The 13,853-nt window shown below is 59.1% G+C and overlaps 1 protein-coding gene and 1 long non-coding RNA gene across 5 annotated transcripts in view; both read left to right on the top strand.

Annotated features, from left to right (window-relative positions):
- LOC308524290 overlaps positions 1 to 13,853 on the top strand; it is a 721,936-nt gene that overhangs the window by 594,272 nt on the left and 113,811 nt on the right. The window lies entirely within an intron of this gene.
- USP2 (ubiquitin specific peptidase 2) overlaps positions 4,697 to 13,853 on the top strand; it is a gene marked incomplete at its 5' end in the record, with an annotated part of 30,238 nt that continues 21,081 nt past the window's right edge. For 3 of the 4 annotated variants that reach the window (XM_081098585.1, XM_081098584.1, XM_081098586.1), the window contains one exon: positions 13,521 to 13,853. This exon is cut by the window's right edge and continues 444 nt beyond it. In XM_081098585.1, coding sequence (XP_080954711.1) covers positions 13,521 to 13,853 — 333 coding nt within the window. Of the gene's footprint in view, positions 4,835 to 13,479 lie in introns of those variants that run through there. The other variant, XM_081098587.1, reaches the window with a different exon arrangement.

Raw genomic sequence — 13,853 nt, 5'->3', positions numbered from 1 at the left:
GAACTCTATATCCAGTCGTTTGCTTTCCTCCATTTCTGTCATTTGTGACCTGTTTCTTTGTCTCCGCATTTTTTATGCTTCCCTGTGTTGGTAGAGTGGCTTTGTGTGCTAGGTGTCCCATATGGCCCAGTGGTTCAGCCTCCCCAATTACCTGAGGAGGACACTCTTGGTGCACCCCCTTGTGGGCTTTGTGCACAGTCTTGTTGTAGTTAAGCCTTGATTGTTGTAGGTATCACTGGGAGGAATTGACCTCCAGGCCAATTGGCTGTGAGAGTCAGCTGTGTCTACGGTGGGAGAACTTCTGTGCTGAAGACACCCTTATGAGGTAAGACTTGCTTCAGTGGGGCTTTGGTGCTCACTGAGTCTGCCCCCTGAGTGTGTCCCTTATGGATCTGAGGAGTTGTAATTGGATGGTCCCACTCTGACCACTGGGTACACTGGCTCTTGGATCTCTAAGGAGGTGCTAATTTAGACTCTGCCTGAGGCTACCCAGCAGGAGCTACAAAGAGATCTGCAAATTCCCCTTCCTTGTTTGGGGTTTGGAGGTGCCCAAATGAGGCCCAGCTGTGAAGCAATGCAAGCTGCTGTGGGGCCTTGGGCCTTCTCTTGGAAGTTCTGGGTCTGTCTGGCCCAGCTGCAGTTTCTCAGGTAATTTTCAGATTGCAAAGGGCCAGGGCATTCATATGCAAAAGCCTCTGCCGCAGCTTGGGTGGGGCAGGGTCTTAGGGAATCAACAGGGTGGAGCAAGCTGCTATGGCTGATCCTCAGCCCTGCCCTAAGGGGCCCCGAGTCTCAGTGTCCCAGTAATCCCTGCAAGCACCTTTGAGAGAAATCCGCCCTCGAGTTCCAAGTTCTGCCCGCTGCCAGACAGTCCAGTTTCTCCCTGTATGAATCTGGGTCCCCAGAGAGTCACCTGGAACTGGAGTTCAGAGCAGTCGGGGGCTTGTGACTCCCTTCCGATTCAAAAAGACAGCCGCGTGATCAGTTGCCAGCCGTTTCCGCATGCTCCTCCATACCTCTGCACTTCCGCACCTCCTCTGAGTCTCAGTGTGCTTTTCTCTTTCCTTCTAGTTGTAGAATTTCCACTCAGCCAGCCTTCCTGTGGTTCTGGATGATGTCCGTTTTGTCTTTTAGTTGTATTTTTGAATTTTTTGTGGGATGCAGCAATTTCCAATGTTTACCTATGCCGCCATCTTGGTTTCTCTGAGCTCATCCTTGATGTTTCTATCTCTCTCCCTCTCCCTTCCTCTCTGAAACCAATAAAACTATATTTTTTAAATTCCTATATAATAAAAGGGTAATACGCAAATTGACCGAACCATGGAACGAGCCGTCGTAGACTCGCACTGACCACCAGGGGGCAGATGCTCAATGCAGGAGCTGCCCCTAGCCCGCAGGCTCCAATCGCCTGATCAGGGCCTGCCAGCCAACCTCTTGGTCCCTTCCCCAAGCGGGTAGGCTCTGATCACCCACTGGTGAACAGGGAATCAGGGGTGGGTGTCGGCAGGGGGCAGGGCCGATGAGCGGGCAGAAATAGCCAACCTCTTGGTCCCTCCTCCCGGCCAACAGGTTTAGATCACCCGATGGCGAATGGGGAGCCATGGATGGGTGGTGGTAGATGTGGGTGGCACCAGGCCAAGGCCCCCACCCTGCCGGTCACCCCATACACAGAGGGCAACTGGTGGCAGGGGCCGGGGCCGGCAAGCGGGCGGGATGGCCAATCTTTTGGTTCTTTTGGTTCTTCCCCCACCCCCTCACTCCCAGCCAGCAGGGTCCAATAGCCTGCTGGTGAACGGGGAACCAGGGGTGAGTGGCAGCAGGGAGTGGGGCCGGCTGCTGGCAGCTGGGGAAGATGGCACTGATCACAGGCCAGGCCTAGGGACCCTACCATTGCATGAATTTCATGCACTGGGCCTCTAGTATAAGAATAAAATAAAATCATAGACTGTTGGAAAGCTCCAAGATTCCGTCCTTGCATGTTTGTTTGGTTTTTTTATTTTTTTTATTTTTTATTTTTTTACAGAGAGGAAGGGAGAGGGATAGAGAGTTAGAAACATTGATGAGAGAGAAACATCGATCAGCTGCCTCCTGCACACACCCCACTGGGGATGTGCCTGCAACCAAGGTACATGCCCTTGACCGGAATCGAACCTGGGACCCTTCAGTCCGCAGGACGACACTCTATCCACTGAGCCACACCAACCAGGCCCTTGCATGGTTTTTTTATTTATACTTGTTCCTGGGAATCTTCTAACCTCATGGCTTTAAATAACAACCATTAGCTGATGACTCTCAATTTTGTATCTTCAACCCATATTTTGCCAAACTTGTACATCCAGCCACTTTCTTTACACCTTAACATGACTGATAGACATCTAAGACTTACATATATTAAACTAAGCTCCTGACCTCCCCTCCCCCAAACCTGCTTCCTCCACAGCCTACACCCTCTCAATGATCAGGCCAACAATCCCCCCCTTTCTTTCATGGAACTAGCCCATCAGAAGACCCTGGAGATTCTACGTTCAAATACACCCAGCCCTGGCCAGGAAGCTCAGTCGGTTACAGCTTGTCCCATACACCAAGGCTGCAGGTCCGATGCCGGTCAACGTACATATAAGAGTCAACCAATGATGCATAAGTAAGTGGAGCGACAAAGTGATGCTTCTCTCTCAAACATCATCACACGGCCTTAGAGCCATGGCAAAGTCCTTCCCTTAACTCTGACCTCATATCTCTCTCTCTCTCTCTCTCTCTCTCTCTCTCTCTCTCTCTCTCTCTCTCTTCTGCTCTCTCATCACTCCAGCCACAATAACCTTGCGGTTCATCCTCAAAAGTGGCAAGTATGCTTCCACCTCAGGACCTTTGCATGTACTATTCCTTCTGTTTTCAACATTCTCCCCCAAGACATCCAGATGGTTCTCCCCTCGCCTCCGTCAGGTCATTAAATTGGCACCTGCTCCTGGAGGCCATCACTGACTGCAACTGAACCCCTCCCTCTCCCCTCCCAGGGGATAGCTATTACTACCATCTAACGTACTGGAGGGTATACTTATTTGATGATTGTCCTGCTTCTACTAGAATGCAAGGATTTTGCCTGTTTTGTTCACTGCTGTATCTTCAAAGCCTATAAGAGTTCCTGGCACGGTCAGTCACCCCCTGTAAAATGTGATCTAATCAGGCCCCCAAGGAAACAAAGAGCTGAGATCCACATTCTCAAACCTTAAGGTTAGTCTGAAACAACAAGAGACACACCCCTTCTTACTTGGAGCAGAAGGAAGAATGAATTCAGATACATATCTGAATTCATTGCAGGCAAAAATTTAAGTATTTTTCTCCTCTAATTTGTCCGGGAAACAGACAACACAGGGACTTCAGAGGAGTGGCAATGAACACAAATGCCAGCTGTGGAGAGTGGGAGAGGGAGCTAACAGATCCTGGGCACTCCTGCCGGCGGGTGGAGCCACCCAAGGATGCTGGGCTTCCTCCTGGTCGCCTAGGGCAGTGGTACAGTGCGATTGAAACTTCGTGGCCCATGCGCAGAAGTCGGTTTTCGGAAAGGAGATCCACGAAACAAGTATACAAGACGAGTGTGGATGGTAGAGTTGGAAGGGGTCGACCTCAGCAAACGTACCTCGATCAGATTGAGGACGTTTTTAGCAAAGGCCAGCTTAGGAGCACCCTAATTAAGTTAATAACAATGTACCTACCTATATAGTTTAAGTTTAAAAAATTTGGCTCAAAAGAAATTTCAATCGTTGGCTCTGTTGACTAACGAGTTTGCCGACCGCTGGCCTAGGGGAAGGCCGAGGGCTGCGCTTTGCTTGGTTTGATGGTCCAGGGAAACGGAAAACCTGGATTTGTCTTGACGCCCCTTGGCCTGGCTGTGCGGGTTTCCTCACCCTGGGGAGAGGAGGAGGGTCGAAATGCAAGTTCCGCCTCCGCTTTTTCTTGGAAGACCAGAGTCCCCATGGTGGCCTCAGCACCTCCCTTCCTTTACCCACTGGAGGAGTCAGCACCAGGCACTGCTCCCACGGTAGTGAACGGGCAGTGTCTTTTAGGGGAAAGGGGGCTGAAGAGCGGGCCCTCCTCCCTGACTACAGAGCTGACACACACGCCCCAGGGTGCAAGCTCTGGGCCTCTTCCCACGGCCCCCTCCTCCTCCCCACGGCCCCCCTCCTCCCCACGGCCCCCCTCCTTCCCACGCCCCCCTCCCCATTGCCCCCCACTCCTCCCCACGGCCCCCCACTCCTCCCCACGGCCCCCCACTCCTCCCCACGGCCCCCCTCCTTCCCACGCCCCCCTCCCCATGGCCCCCCACTCCTCCCCAGGCCCCCCTCCCCACGGCCCCCCTCCTCCTCCCCACGGCCCCCCTCCTCCTCCCCACGGCCCCCCTCCTCTCCCCCACACCTGCCTGTTCCTGCGCCCCGGCGCCCACCGTCCTGCCCTGGGGTCGCTTCCAGTCTAGGTCTTCGTGCTCTTCCGCCTCCAAACTTGGGGCTCTTCCTCCACGTGGCCCGGTACCACGCGTTGCCAGGGAGACCCTAGCAAGGCGGGCGCTAATGACGCCACAATAGGCCCAGCCAATCGCCGTGCGGCGTCTCGGTGACGCGCGAGGCGGGGCTTCGCTGCCCGGCGCAAGGCGGCGGCTGCCCGCTGGGTGGCGCCCATTGCCCGGGGAGGTCCTCGCGGCCCCGGGCCGAGGTGCGGGAGGCGGAGGTGCGGGAGGCGACGGAGCGGAGGCCGGGAGCTGTCCGCGCTCGGACCGGCCCGGGGCACCCGCGGCCCCATGCTCGTGCCCGGCTCGGCGCGGCCACCCTCGGAGCAGACGCGGGTACGTGCCACCTGCCGGGCGGGGAGGCCGGGGCGGAGGTCGGCGCCTCTGAGGCTCCGAGCGCGGAGCGCCCGGGACCGCCGGGCGGAGCGGGCCCTGGAGACCCGGTAGAGCGGCTGCCGCGCGGGCGGGGCTGCGTGCTGGTCGGTGGTTCTCAGGACGCGCGCTCTGGCGGGTCGGGGTCCCAGTGCCCTGTGCCCGGTGCCCTGTGTGTGGCCTGAGAGCCGCCTGGACACTGACTCCCTCCTCCTGTACAGCTCCCGGGAGGGGTGCCCAGCGGAGTGGGGTGTCGGGGGGCAGCAGTGCAGTGATGGAGGATTCTCCCCCATCCCGAACCAGAAGCCGGGGCGGTGGGGGGAGGGGTGCTCCAGGGCAAGTCACCGCCCAGGGAAGCCCCGGCCGACCCGTCCGGCTGGTCTCTGAGGACTGGCCACCTGCTGCCCGCCCGGCTGCCTCTGGGATGGGGCTGAGCCCCGCCCTGTGGCTCAGGGGCTGAGCGGCGACCTCTGAACCGGGAGGTCACCGGCTGGATTCCCGGTGAGGGCTTGATCCTCAGTAGGGGGCGTGCAGGAGGCAGCTGATCAATGGTTCTCATCATTGATGTTTCTCTCTCCCTCTCCCTTCCTCTGAAATCAATAAAAATATAAGTTAAAAAAAATAGAATGGGGCTGAGTTGCAGACTGGGGTGATGATCACCTCCCCAGGCATGGCGTGTGAAGGTCCCCCAAGTGGGACCCCGTACAGTGGAGAGCAGGAGAGCTGGTTGAGCTGGGGTTGGGCACCCGCACTCCTTTGATGCTACAGATGCTGCCAAAGGAGTAGTCACCAGGCCTGGAATGAGGGCCGGGCCAGGGCGTCCTCTGAAGTGCATCACCAGGGCTCAGCTGAGTCAGGGCCTCGGCCACGACAGGGTGAGGCACAGCCTGGGGACTCCCAGTTCGCAGGCAGAGCCTTCGAGAAACAGACTGAGCCGAGGCCGAGAGGTTGAGAACCCCGCTCCTCCGGCCGTGGCCCTGCCCAGCCCAGCTCTGCGGCCTTGGACACGGAGCGCTCGCGCAGGTAGAGTGAGCCGCCGGAGCAGCTGCGCTGGCTGGGTTTTCTGGGCCGAGGAGGAAGGCGCCCGTGGGCCTGGCCGCCTCCGGTGGGTGGCGGGAGCGCTGGGAGGATGGCACGCCGCGTTGGCCCTGGCCGGTGCGGGCACAGACCAGCTCAGGAGGGCGGGGCGCCTCCTAGCACCAGGGCAGGGTGCTCCGAGGGGCAGCACACAGGCCCTGTTGGCCCTAAGAAGGCTCACCTGGAGGTGCTGCTGGAAATACGACCGCTGACTGTAACCGCAGTGGAACTAGTCACTGTAATAATAATGACCACCTCTCGAACTCTTACTATGTGCCAGGATATTGACATGTTTTATTTAACCCTCACCACTGGGAGATATGGCATTATTATGATGACTGTTAGCCCTAGCCAGGTTGGCTCAGTGGATAGAGCCTCGGACTGACGGGTCCGGGATAAGTTCCGGTCAAGGGCATGTACCTCAGTTGCAGGCCCCTCCCTGGCCCTGGGCAGGGCTCATGCAGGAGGCAACCAATCGATGTGTTTCTCTCATATCGATGTTTCTCTCTCTGTCTCTCCCCCTCCCTTCCACTCTCTCTAAAAATCAATGGGAAAAATAGCATCGGGTGAGGATTAACAACAACAACAAGAAATACCACCACTAACTATGATGATAGTGGAAGTATTCAACACAATAATAATTATATTATCACATTAGGAGGCTGGGGTGCGTGTCCCTGACCAGGCCGTGGGCCAAGGGCCATGGCCAGGGCCAGCCAAAGGCCAGGGGACATGCAGGGCCTGGGATGCAGGAGAAGGCGGCCTCCCAGCCCACCTCGTGCCGGTCGGTGTTGTGCCGGAGCTCTGGTTATGCCAGGATGTCGCCGTGTGTTTTATTTAACCCTCGCACTGGGAGGTCTGTTGCATGCTGACTATGACTCCTGTTTTGTGGAGTAAATAACCGAGGTTCCGACAGCCTACGTGACTTGTCCTCTGTCTCAGAGCCACTGGAAGGGAAGGAACGGGGCTGCGAGCCCAGGCTGGGAGCTTGCTGTAAAAGGGTTTGGGCTGGAAGTCTGGGCGCCAGTCTCTTCGCCTCTCGGAGTCTGTGCCCTTGAACGAGGGGCTGTCACCTTGAGGTCTTCATCTCAGAAGCACGGGAGTCGGGCCGTACTGTGCTTCTTCCTTGCCTCTAAGTCTGTGACTGGCACCTGCTTCTGCATATTTTGCGTCCATCCCATCCCCATCCTACTGCCCCCTTTCCAGCTGTTCCACCTGAAATCTGAAATCCCCCTTCAGTTTCACTTCAAAGTGTCCCCCATTCAGAGAGTCCTCTTGGGAGTCCTGGTCTGGCGCAGCCCATCAGGGCAGCCCCTGAAGGGAAGCCTGTCGCTGCCCCTTTAATTCCCCCGGGCTTGGAATGCAGTGAGTGGAGCTAGCTCGCCATGGCTGTGAGGTCAGATAAGATGCTATATATATCAGTCAGCAACCTGAGCCGGGTTACCAGCCCAGAGGCGTACTCCAGGGCCACCAGGGCTCGCCACGCGCTCCGGCCCAGCTGGGAAGGGAGCCCCCAGATCCTGCCCATTGCCCCCCAGCACAGGTCAGTAGCTGCCCCTTTAATATCTGAGCTTCACGGGGATGCTGAATGGAGGGCCCTGGACTGTTTGGGGGAACATTGGAGAGACGGCCTCCAGGCCTGGTGGGTGCTGTGGGCAAGACCAGAGGCTGGAGGTCAGGAACAAGACAGGATGGCATCCCGGAGGGGCGAGGGAGAGAAAGCGCGCCCTGGGAGGAGGCCCGGGAGAGCAGAGCGCCCGCAGAGGTGGCGGGAGGGAACCTCAGGATTTCAACTCTGTCTGGGGCCCATTTCCGGTGCCTTTTCTTAGCCCTGTAGAGATGCCTGCCCTCTCCCAACCCCGAATCAAAGCATTACCCAATGGGAATACTCCCCTGGGCCCACCCACTTCTTTCAGCCAGTCAGGATTCTTGCTGTCATCTTCAATCTCTCTATTTTACCTCTTCTCCCACCCCTCTCCCAATCCTTGGGCACCTCCTGGGAGCCAGAGAGACGGAAATGGCTCCAAATTCCCTTCCATGACCCCTGTCAAGGCCTGTAAAACTATTAGGCACTACGGGTGGGTCACTGGCTGCTCCCCTCACAGCTAGAGCTGCCGGGGACAGGCGGGGAAGGAGTGGCGGGCCGAGGCTCCTGGGCCCGAGAGGAGCCCACAGGTCTCCTGGGTGATGTGAGCACAGGTATCCTCACCCCAGGCCTCCACTCCACCTGCATCTCCACACCTGCCCGGGCAGCCTGAGGTTCCCACACTCCCGTGGGTGCCCGGACAGCTGGAGGGAGGGTCAGGGGGAGGTGAGGGGAGACAGGGCCCCTCTCGGCCACTTTGCCTTTTGTGTCAGCACATCAGCAGGGCCTCCTGCCCTCGCCAGTGGCCATGGGATGCTCTGACGACACTGCTGGGCAGGGCTGGGTGGTTCTCACGCACCTGCCCTGGCCACCTGGCAGGGGGTGAACCTGGGTCCTGTGGAGGCCTGCCTTGGGGACCCAGCCATGGGCTTTCCATCTGGGAGCTGGCATGCCTTCACCCCAGAGAGCAGGGCACAGCTGGGCAGAGCAGGGCCAGGAAGGCTGCTGGGATGTAGGATGTTCCCTGTCCCCTACCTGGATGCCAGGAGTGCCCGGGATTCCTGGGGAGCAAGTCCTCCCCTGGCCTGGCAGGTTCGGGAACCTTGCATGTGAGCAACAGGAAATGACAGTGACTGATTGCAAGGGGGTTGGCTGCCCCGGGGGCTCGGTTTCATCTGCACCCCTGACTCATCTGGCCTGGCTGCTTTGGGGAGTGAGCCCAGCAGCTGGAAGGTGGGAGGGTGGGCGGCCACATGTCCCTGACCAGGCCCAGGCCGAAGGCCGTGGCAGGGTGGCCCTGGGGGGGGGGGGGGGGCTGCAGGAAAAGGCCTCCCAGCCATCTCGCTGCCATCAGCCCTGCGCTGCTCATCAGCATGGTGCGCTCAGGTTGCACCTGACTGTCACTCCCCTGCAGTGGAAACTCGGGGGCTGCTCCCGGAGGCTGCCGCCTCGCCTCGGCCTGGCTGTGGCCAGACAGTGACGCCTGGAGACCCCCACCCTGGGCCAGCTCAGGGAGAGCAGAGGGCAAGGTGAAGTGGGGGCCAAGGTCAGGGCGGCTGTGACAGACAGAACGCACATCCCCCCAGCTCTGCCCCTCCTCCCAGCGCGGCCTGGGGACCCCTGTGACTGCACAGGAGCAGGCGAACAGCATCTACTCCTGGGGAGGAGACGAGGCCATCGCAGGCTTCCGGGAGCATCAGGGAAGGGTTAGGCTTTAGTAACTCCAGGAATATGGGTGCTTCATTCGAATGCGCCATTCTTTATATTTCTTGTCTATTTATTTTTAAATTTTTGAATAAAAATACTTTTAATTTCAATTTAATGTAAAAAATTAAATCTTCAAATGATGTTTGTGGCATTTATTCATTATTATTATTATTATTTTTAGAGAGAGAGAGAAAGAGAGAAAGGAACATCAATGTGAGAGAAGCGATGAGAGAGAATCATTGATCACTGCCTCCTGCACTGCCCCCACTGGGGATTGAGCTGCAGCCCAGACATGTGCCCTGACCAGGAATCAAACCAGTGACTTTTTGGTGCATCAGACAACACCCAACCAACTGAGTCACTGCGGCCAGAGCAAGGCATTTATTCTTCCAAGAGAATTCAAGCTCAACACTGCGCTGAGATGTGGGGGACACGTCTGAAGGCGTGTGGCGAGGCTGAGTGCTGGCGCTGAGGCTGCGTGTGCCGTGCTCAGCACAGCCCCTGGCCTGAGGGGGGCAGTATCTGTTGGGGGGGCAGGGGGGATGGTGCTTGGCTCACCTGTCCTGTCAGGAGGCTGAATGCTCTGTACAGAGGAATGTTGCTGCCCCTCCCAAGAGGGGGAAACAGCAGAGTGAGGAGCCAAGCAGGGAGAGGAGATGGCCCGGAGGAGGAGGTGGCTGGCACCTGGGCGGTGTCTTCTGGAGCCACATGCCTGTACTTGCCAGCGCTGGGCACACGGGCAGAAGCCAGGCAGCAGGACCCCCCACTGGGCAGGGACGGGGAGGAGGTTGCCCCAGCCAATCAGCATGTCTCCCACTGCCCCATGGAAAGGCCATTCTGTTCAGCCTGTTCCTGTGGCAACGAATCTCTGCGTCGCCCTGTGAGTGCCAGTCCTGCCCCTGGCTTGTGTGGCAAGGATACCACCAGGGCCTGGCCTGGTCTCCCACCCGAGGTGTGGGATGCAGCCTCCGGGGTCAGCCCTACCAGGTAATGCCGGGAGGAGCGGGGCCCACCCCAACCTGTCTGCTCCCCTGGAAGGCACTAGCACTTGTCTCAAGAGCGAGACAGCGGGGCGGGGTGGGGCGGGGCGGGGGATAGGCCTGCTCCAGGCCTCGGCCCAACAGGGACCCTCTGCCAGACGCGCGGACTGTGAGCCAGAGCTCAGTGCTGACAGGCAGCTTCCAGAAGGCTGTGTGTGGGAGCAGGACACCCCCCACCCCCCGTCCCCGGGGCAGCTTCCAGGGGTGGCGAGGTCTGCCAGTTGCTCACCAGATGGGAGCAGACGGGAAAGCAGGGATTTAGGAGCCCCCCTGGGACTCTGGGGCCAGAAGGTGTGGTCTACCTCCAGCCCCAACTCTTCCCAGGGCTGCTCATGAGCTGTCCCAGAGCTCTCCATCTGTCCGTCTGTCCCTGTCCCTGTCCAGGCTGCCCCTAGCTTGGCGACAGCCCTTCTGCACCGTCAGCAGCCAGGAGAGGTCATGAGCTGGGCGCTGCACAGAGAGCCAACTCCCAGGAGCCTGGCGTGGGGGAGGGAGACAGCCCTGCCCGAGGCAGAAAGGCACGGGAGTGGCAGGGCGTATCTGCTTGGCAGCTCAGTGTCCTGGAGCCCAGCTCCCGAGACCTGGAGTTTCTGTGACTGTGAATTATTGATGGCGTCCTCATCAATAGTGAAACAGCCCGACTGGACTGGGCCCCAGCCCCTGGGCCTCTGTCTGTTCCTCCCCAGCCTCCCGCAGCTCTCACGCGCTTCCTTCTCTGCACCCCAGAAAGTTAAGTCGGTGCGAGGAAAGCTCATGGTTCCCCAACCCTGAATAAGGGCTTCCTGCAGCCACCCTTCCCTAGAAAGGTGTGGAGATTGTGCTGGAGGTGGGAGCACAGCGGGCCAGGGAGTATGCGTGAAGGTCGGGGTCCAGCAGGTGGGAGAAAGTTAGACAATAGATGTGGGCCGGATTTGTCGGAGGCAGCCTGGGCTGGAAACTGCCGGAGGTCTCCAGAACCTTAGACGTTTTGTTCTGGAGCCCTGTGAACATTGCCATCTGCCATCTCCCCCTGCACTGACCAAGCCTGGCATGGACCGAGTTTCTAGTGGCTCTGCCAAGCCCTCGGTGTGTGGGGCTTGGCGCCAGCTCCTCTCTGCCCTGATGGGCTGAGCTGCAGGCCTGGCAAGCTGCAGGCTGCCTCCTCTGCGGCCACATTGCTGCCGCTGCCTCCTCTGCGGCCACATTGCTGCCGCTGCCTCCTAAACAGCTACCCCCGAAGAGGGGGTACAGGTCACTGGGGGCTGCGGGGAACCTGAGTGCTCAAGGCTGAGGTCAGAAGCCACCGCAACTGGGAGGGACCCAGCCCTGCCTTAACTTATTCCAGGCTCACCAAGGGCGGGGCGGACAGGCTGCCTGGGGGCGGGGGGGGGGGGGGTAATAGCTGTCCTGTGGAGGGCTTTCCCGTGTCATTATCTCACTTAACTCCTCACAACAGCCCTGTGAGGGAGGGAGGATGGCAATGTTATACTTGCTTTACGGTGAGAACGCTGGGACTCGAGGGTCGGAGGGTGAAATGACGAGGGCAGAGTCACCCAGCTAGTCCATCACAGGGCGTCACAGCCCGCGCCTGCACACACTGCTCCGAGGGTCCTGGGCGGCTCTCCACACCACCCCCCACCCCAAGGGCTCCCGGTGGCCCTCAGGAAAGGGGCCTGATCCTACCTGCTGCTCTCTCCAAAGCCTCTGTGCCCTCCAGCTCCACTGCAGATAAAGCCTGCGCTTTGGGGGTGAGGAAGGGACTCTGGGGGTCCCGAGTGAGCCTGCGTTTGCTGGGAGGCGTGAATCAAGGTCATGTGTAAAGAGCACTGGGCTGGAAACCTGAAAGGCCTGGGCTCCCATCCTGGCTCCGCTGGTCTGTGTTCCTTCACCAGATCTCCCCAGCGTGAGCGCCTGGGCAACATGGCGTGTGCCACCGGCAGTGCAGATGTCAGCCTCTAGGGCAGCGGTTCTCAACCTGTGGGTCGCGACCCCTTTGGCGGTCGAATGACCCTTTCACAGGGGTCGCCTAAGACCATCCTGCGTATCAGATATTTACATGACGATTCATAACAGTAGCAACATGACAGTTATGAAGTAGCAACGAAAATAATTTTATGGTTGGGTCACAACCTGAGGAACTGTATTTAAAGGGCCAGAAGGTTGAGAACCACTGCTCTGGAGTCTAGAGCAGTGGTCGGCAAACCGCGGCTCTCGAGCCATATGAAGCTCTTTGGCCCCTTGAGCGTGGCTCTTCCACAAAATACCGACTTCTGCGCATGGGCCACGAAGTTTCAATCGCACTGTACGTGCGCGCCCGCACGTGGTATTTTGTGGAAGAGCCACGCTCAAGGGGCCAAAGAGCCGCATGTGGCTCACGAGCTGCGGTTTGCCGACCACGGACGGGTCTAGGGGCACGTCGTCCTCACCAGGAGCAGCTGGGCATGGACCTGGCAGGGCCTGGAGGCCACGGTGCTCTGATCCACTTAGAGCAGGAGCCTCAGCTCAGGGTGAGGGTGGGTCCTGCCACTGCAGCAGGTGTGTCAGGGAAGGGCTCGGGGATGGAGTGTGGAGACCAAGGTCAAGCCGCCTCCCGGCACCTGCTCACTCTCCTCCCCTCCCCACCCCGCTCCCTCTCGGGGGCCTGCTTTTCCTCACCAGGAATCTGATCCAAGGATCCTCTGGTCTTTCCGGCTCAGACAGTCTAATTCCAAAGACTCCCACTCGTCCCATGAGTCAGATGGGAGTGGGATGGTCTTGACTCTTGCACTGTCCAGGCTCTCTCAGAGGGCGAGGGTGAGGGCAGTGCAGCCTCCCGCCAAAGGGTCTGCAGAGGCCGAGGAGGAGCGCTGGACCGGGCTGGGGTTGTGTGTGTGGCTGGAGGCTGCAGAGGGCAGTTCCTGCTGGCATGTTGGTGTTCGGAGGGGGGCACTCAGGGAGGCCACGAGGTGCTGAGACTGACTGCCCTGGTGGCTCATCAAAGCCAGTCCCCCCTGTGCTCTCCCCGAAGCGTGAATGCCTGAGTGTTGCAGACCTGCACGCCCACCTGTGTGTGCACCAGGCAGCGGCATGTTGCTCAGCGGCGGGCCAGCCTCTTGCGGAAAGGGACTGTGTGGTCCCTAGTTGAGATCCAGGGTTCCTTCCGGAGGTGGAGGATGGGGGAGCAGGAAGGTTGGGAGCCGACCCCCGGCAGGGCCCTCTGATGACCTTTCCTTGTCTTTCAGCCCATGAGGCTCCCGGTCCCCACTGAGCACAGCCCTGAAGGATGTCCCAGCTCTCCTCCACGCTGAAGCGCTACACGGACTCAGCACGCTACGCAGACACCCCTTACGCCAAGTCAGGCTATGGCTCCTACACCCCCTCCTCCTACGGCGCCACCCTGGCTGCCTCCTTCCTAGAGAAGGAGAAGCGGGGTTTCAAGCCGGGCCCCCCGGCCAGCTTCCTCACCCGGCCCAGTACCTATGGCCCTTCCTCCATTCTGGATTATGACCGGGGCCGCCCCCTGCTGAGACCAGATGTCCTCGGGGGTGGTAAGAAGGCAGAGAGCCAGGCTCGAGGCCTCGAGCGGCCAGTAGGGAGCGGACTCAGTGGGGGCAGC

The sequence above is a fragment of the Myotis nattereri genome (genome assembly GCF_964212035.1).
Source record: "Myotis nattereri genome assembly, chromosome: 9".
Classification (NCBI taxonomy): Eukaryota; Metazoa; Chordata; class Mammalia; order Chiroptera; family Vespertilionidae; genus Myotis; species Myotis nattereri.
The sequence above is the reverse complement of the archived record's forward strand: the minus strand, read 5'-3'. Positions and strand labels throughout refer to the sequence as shown.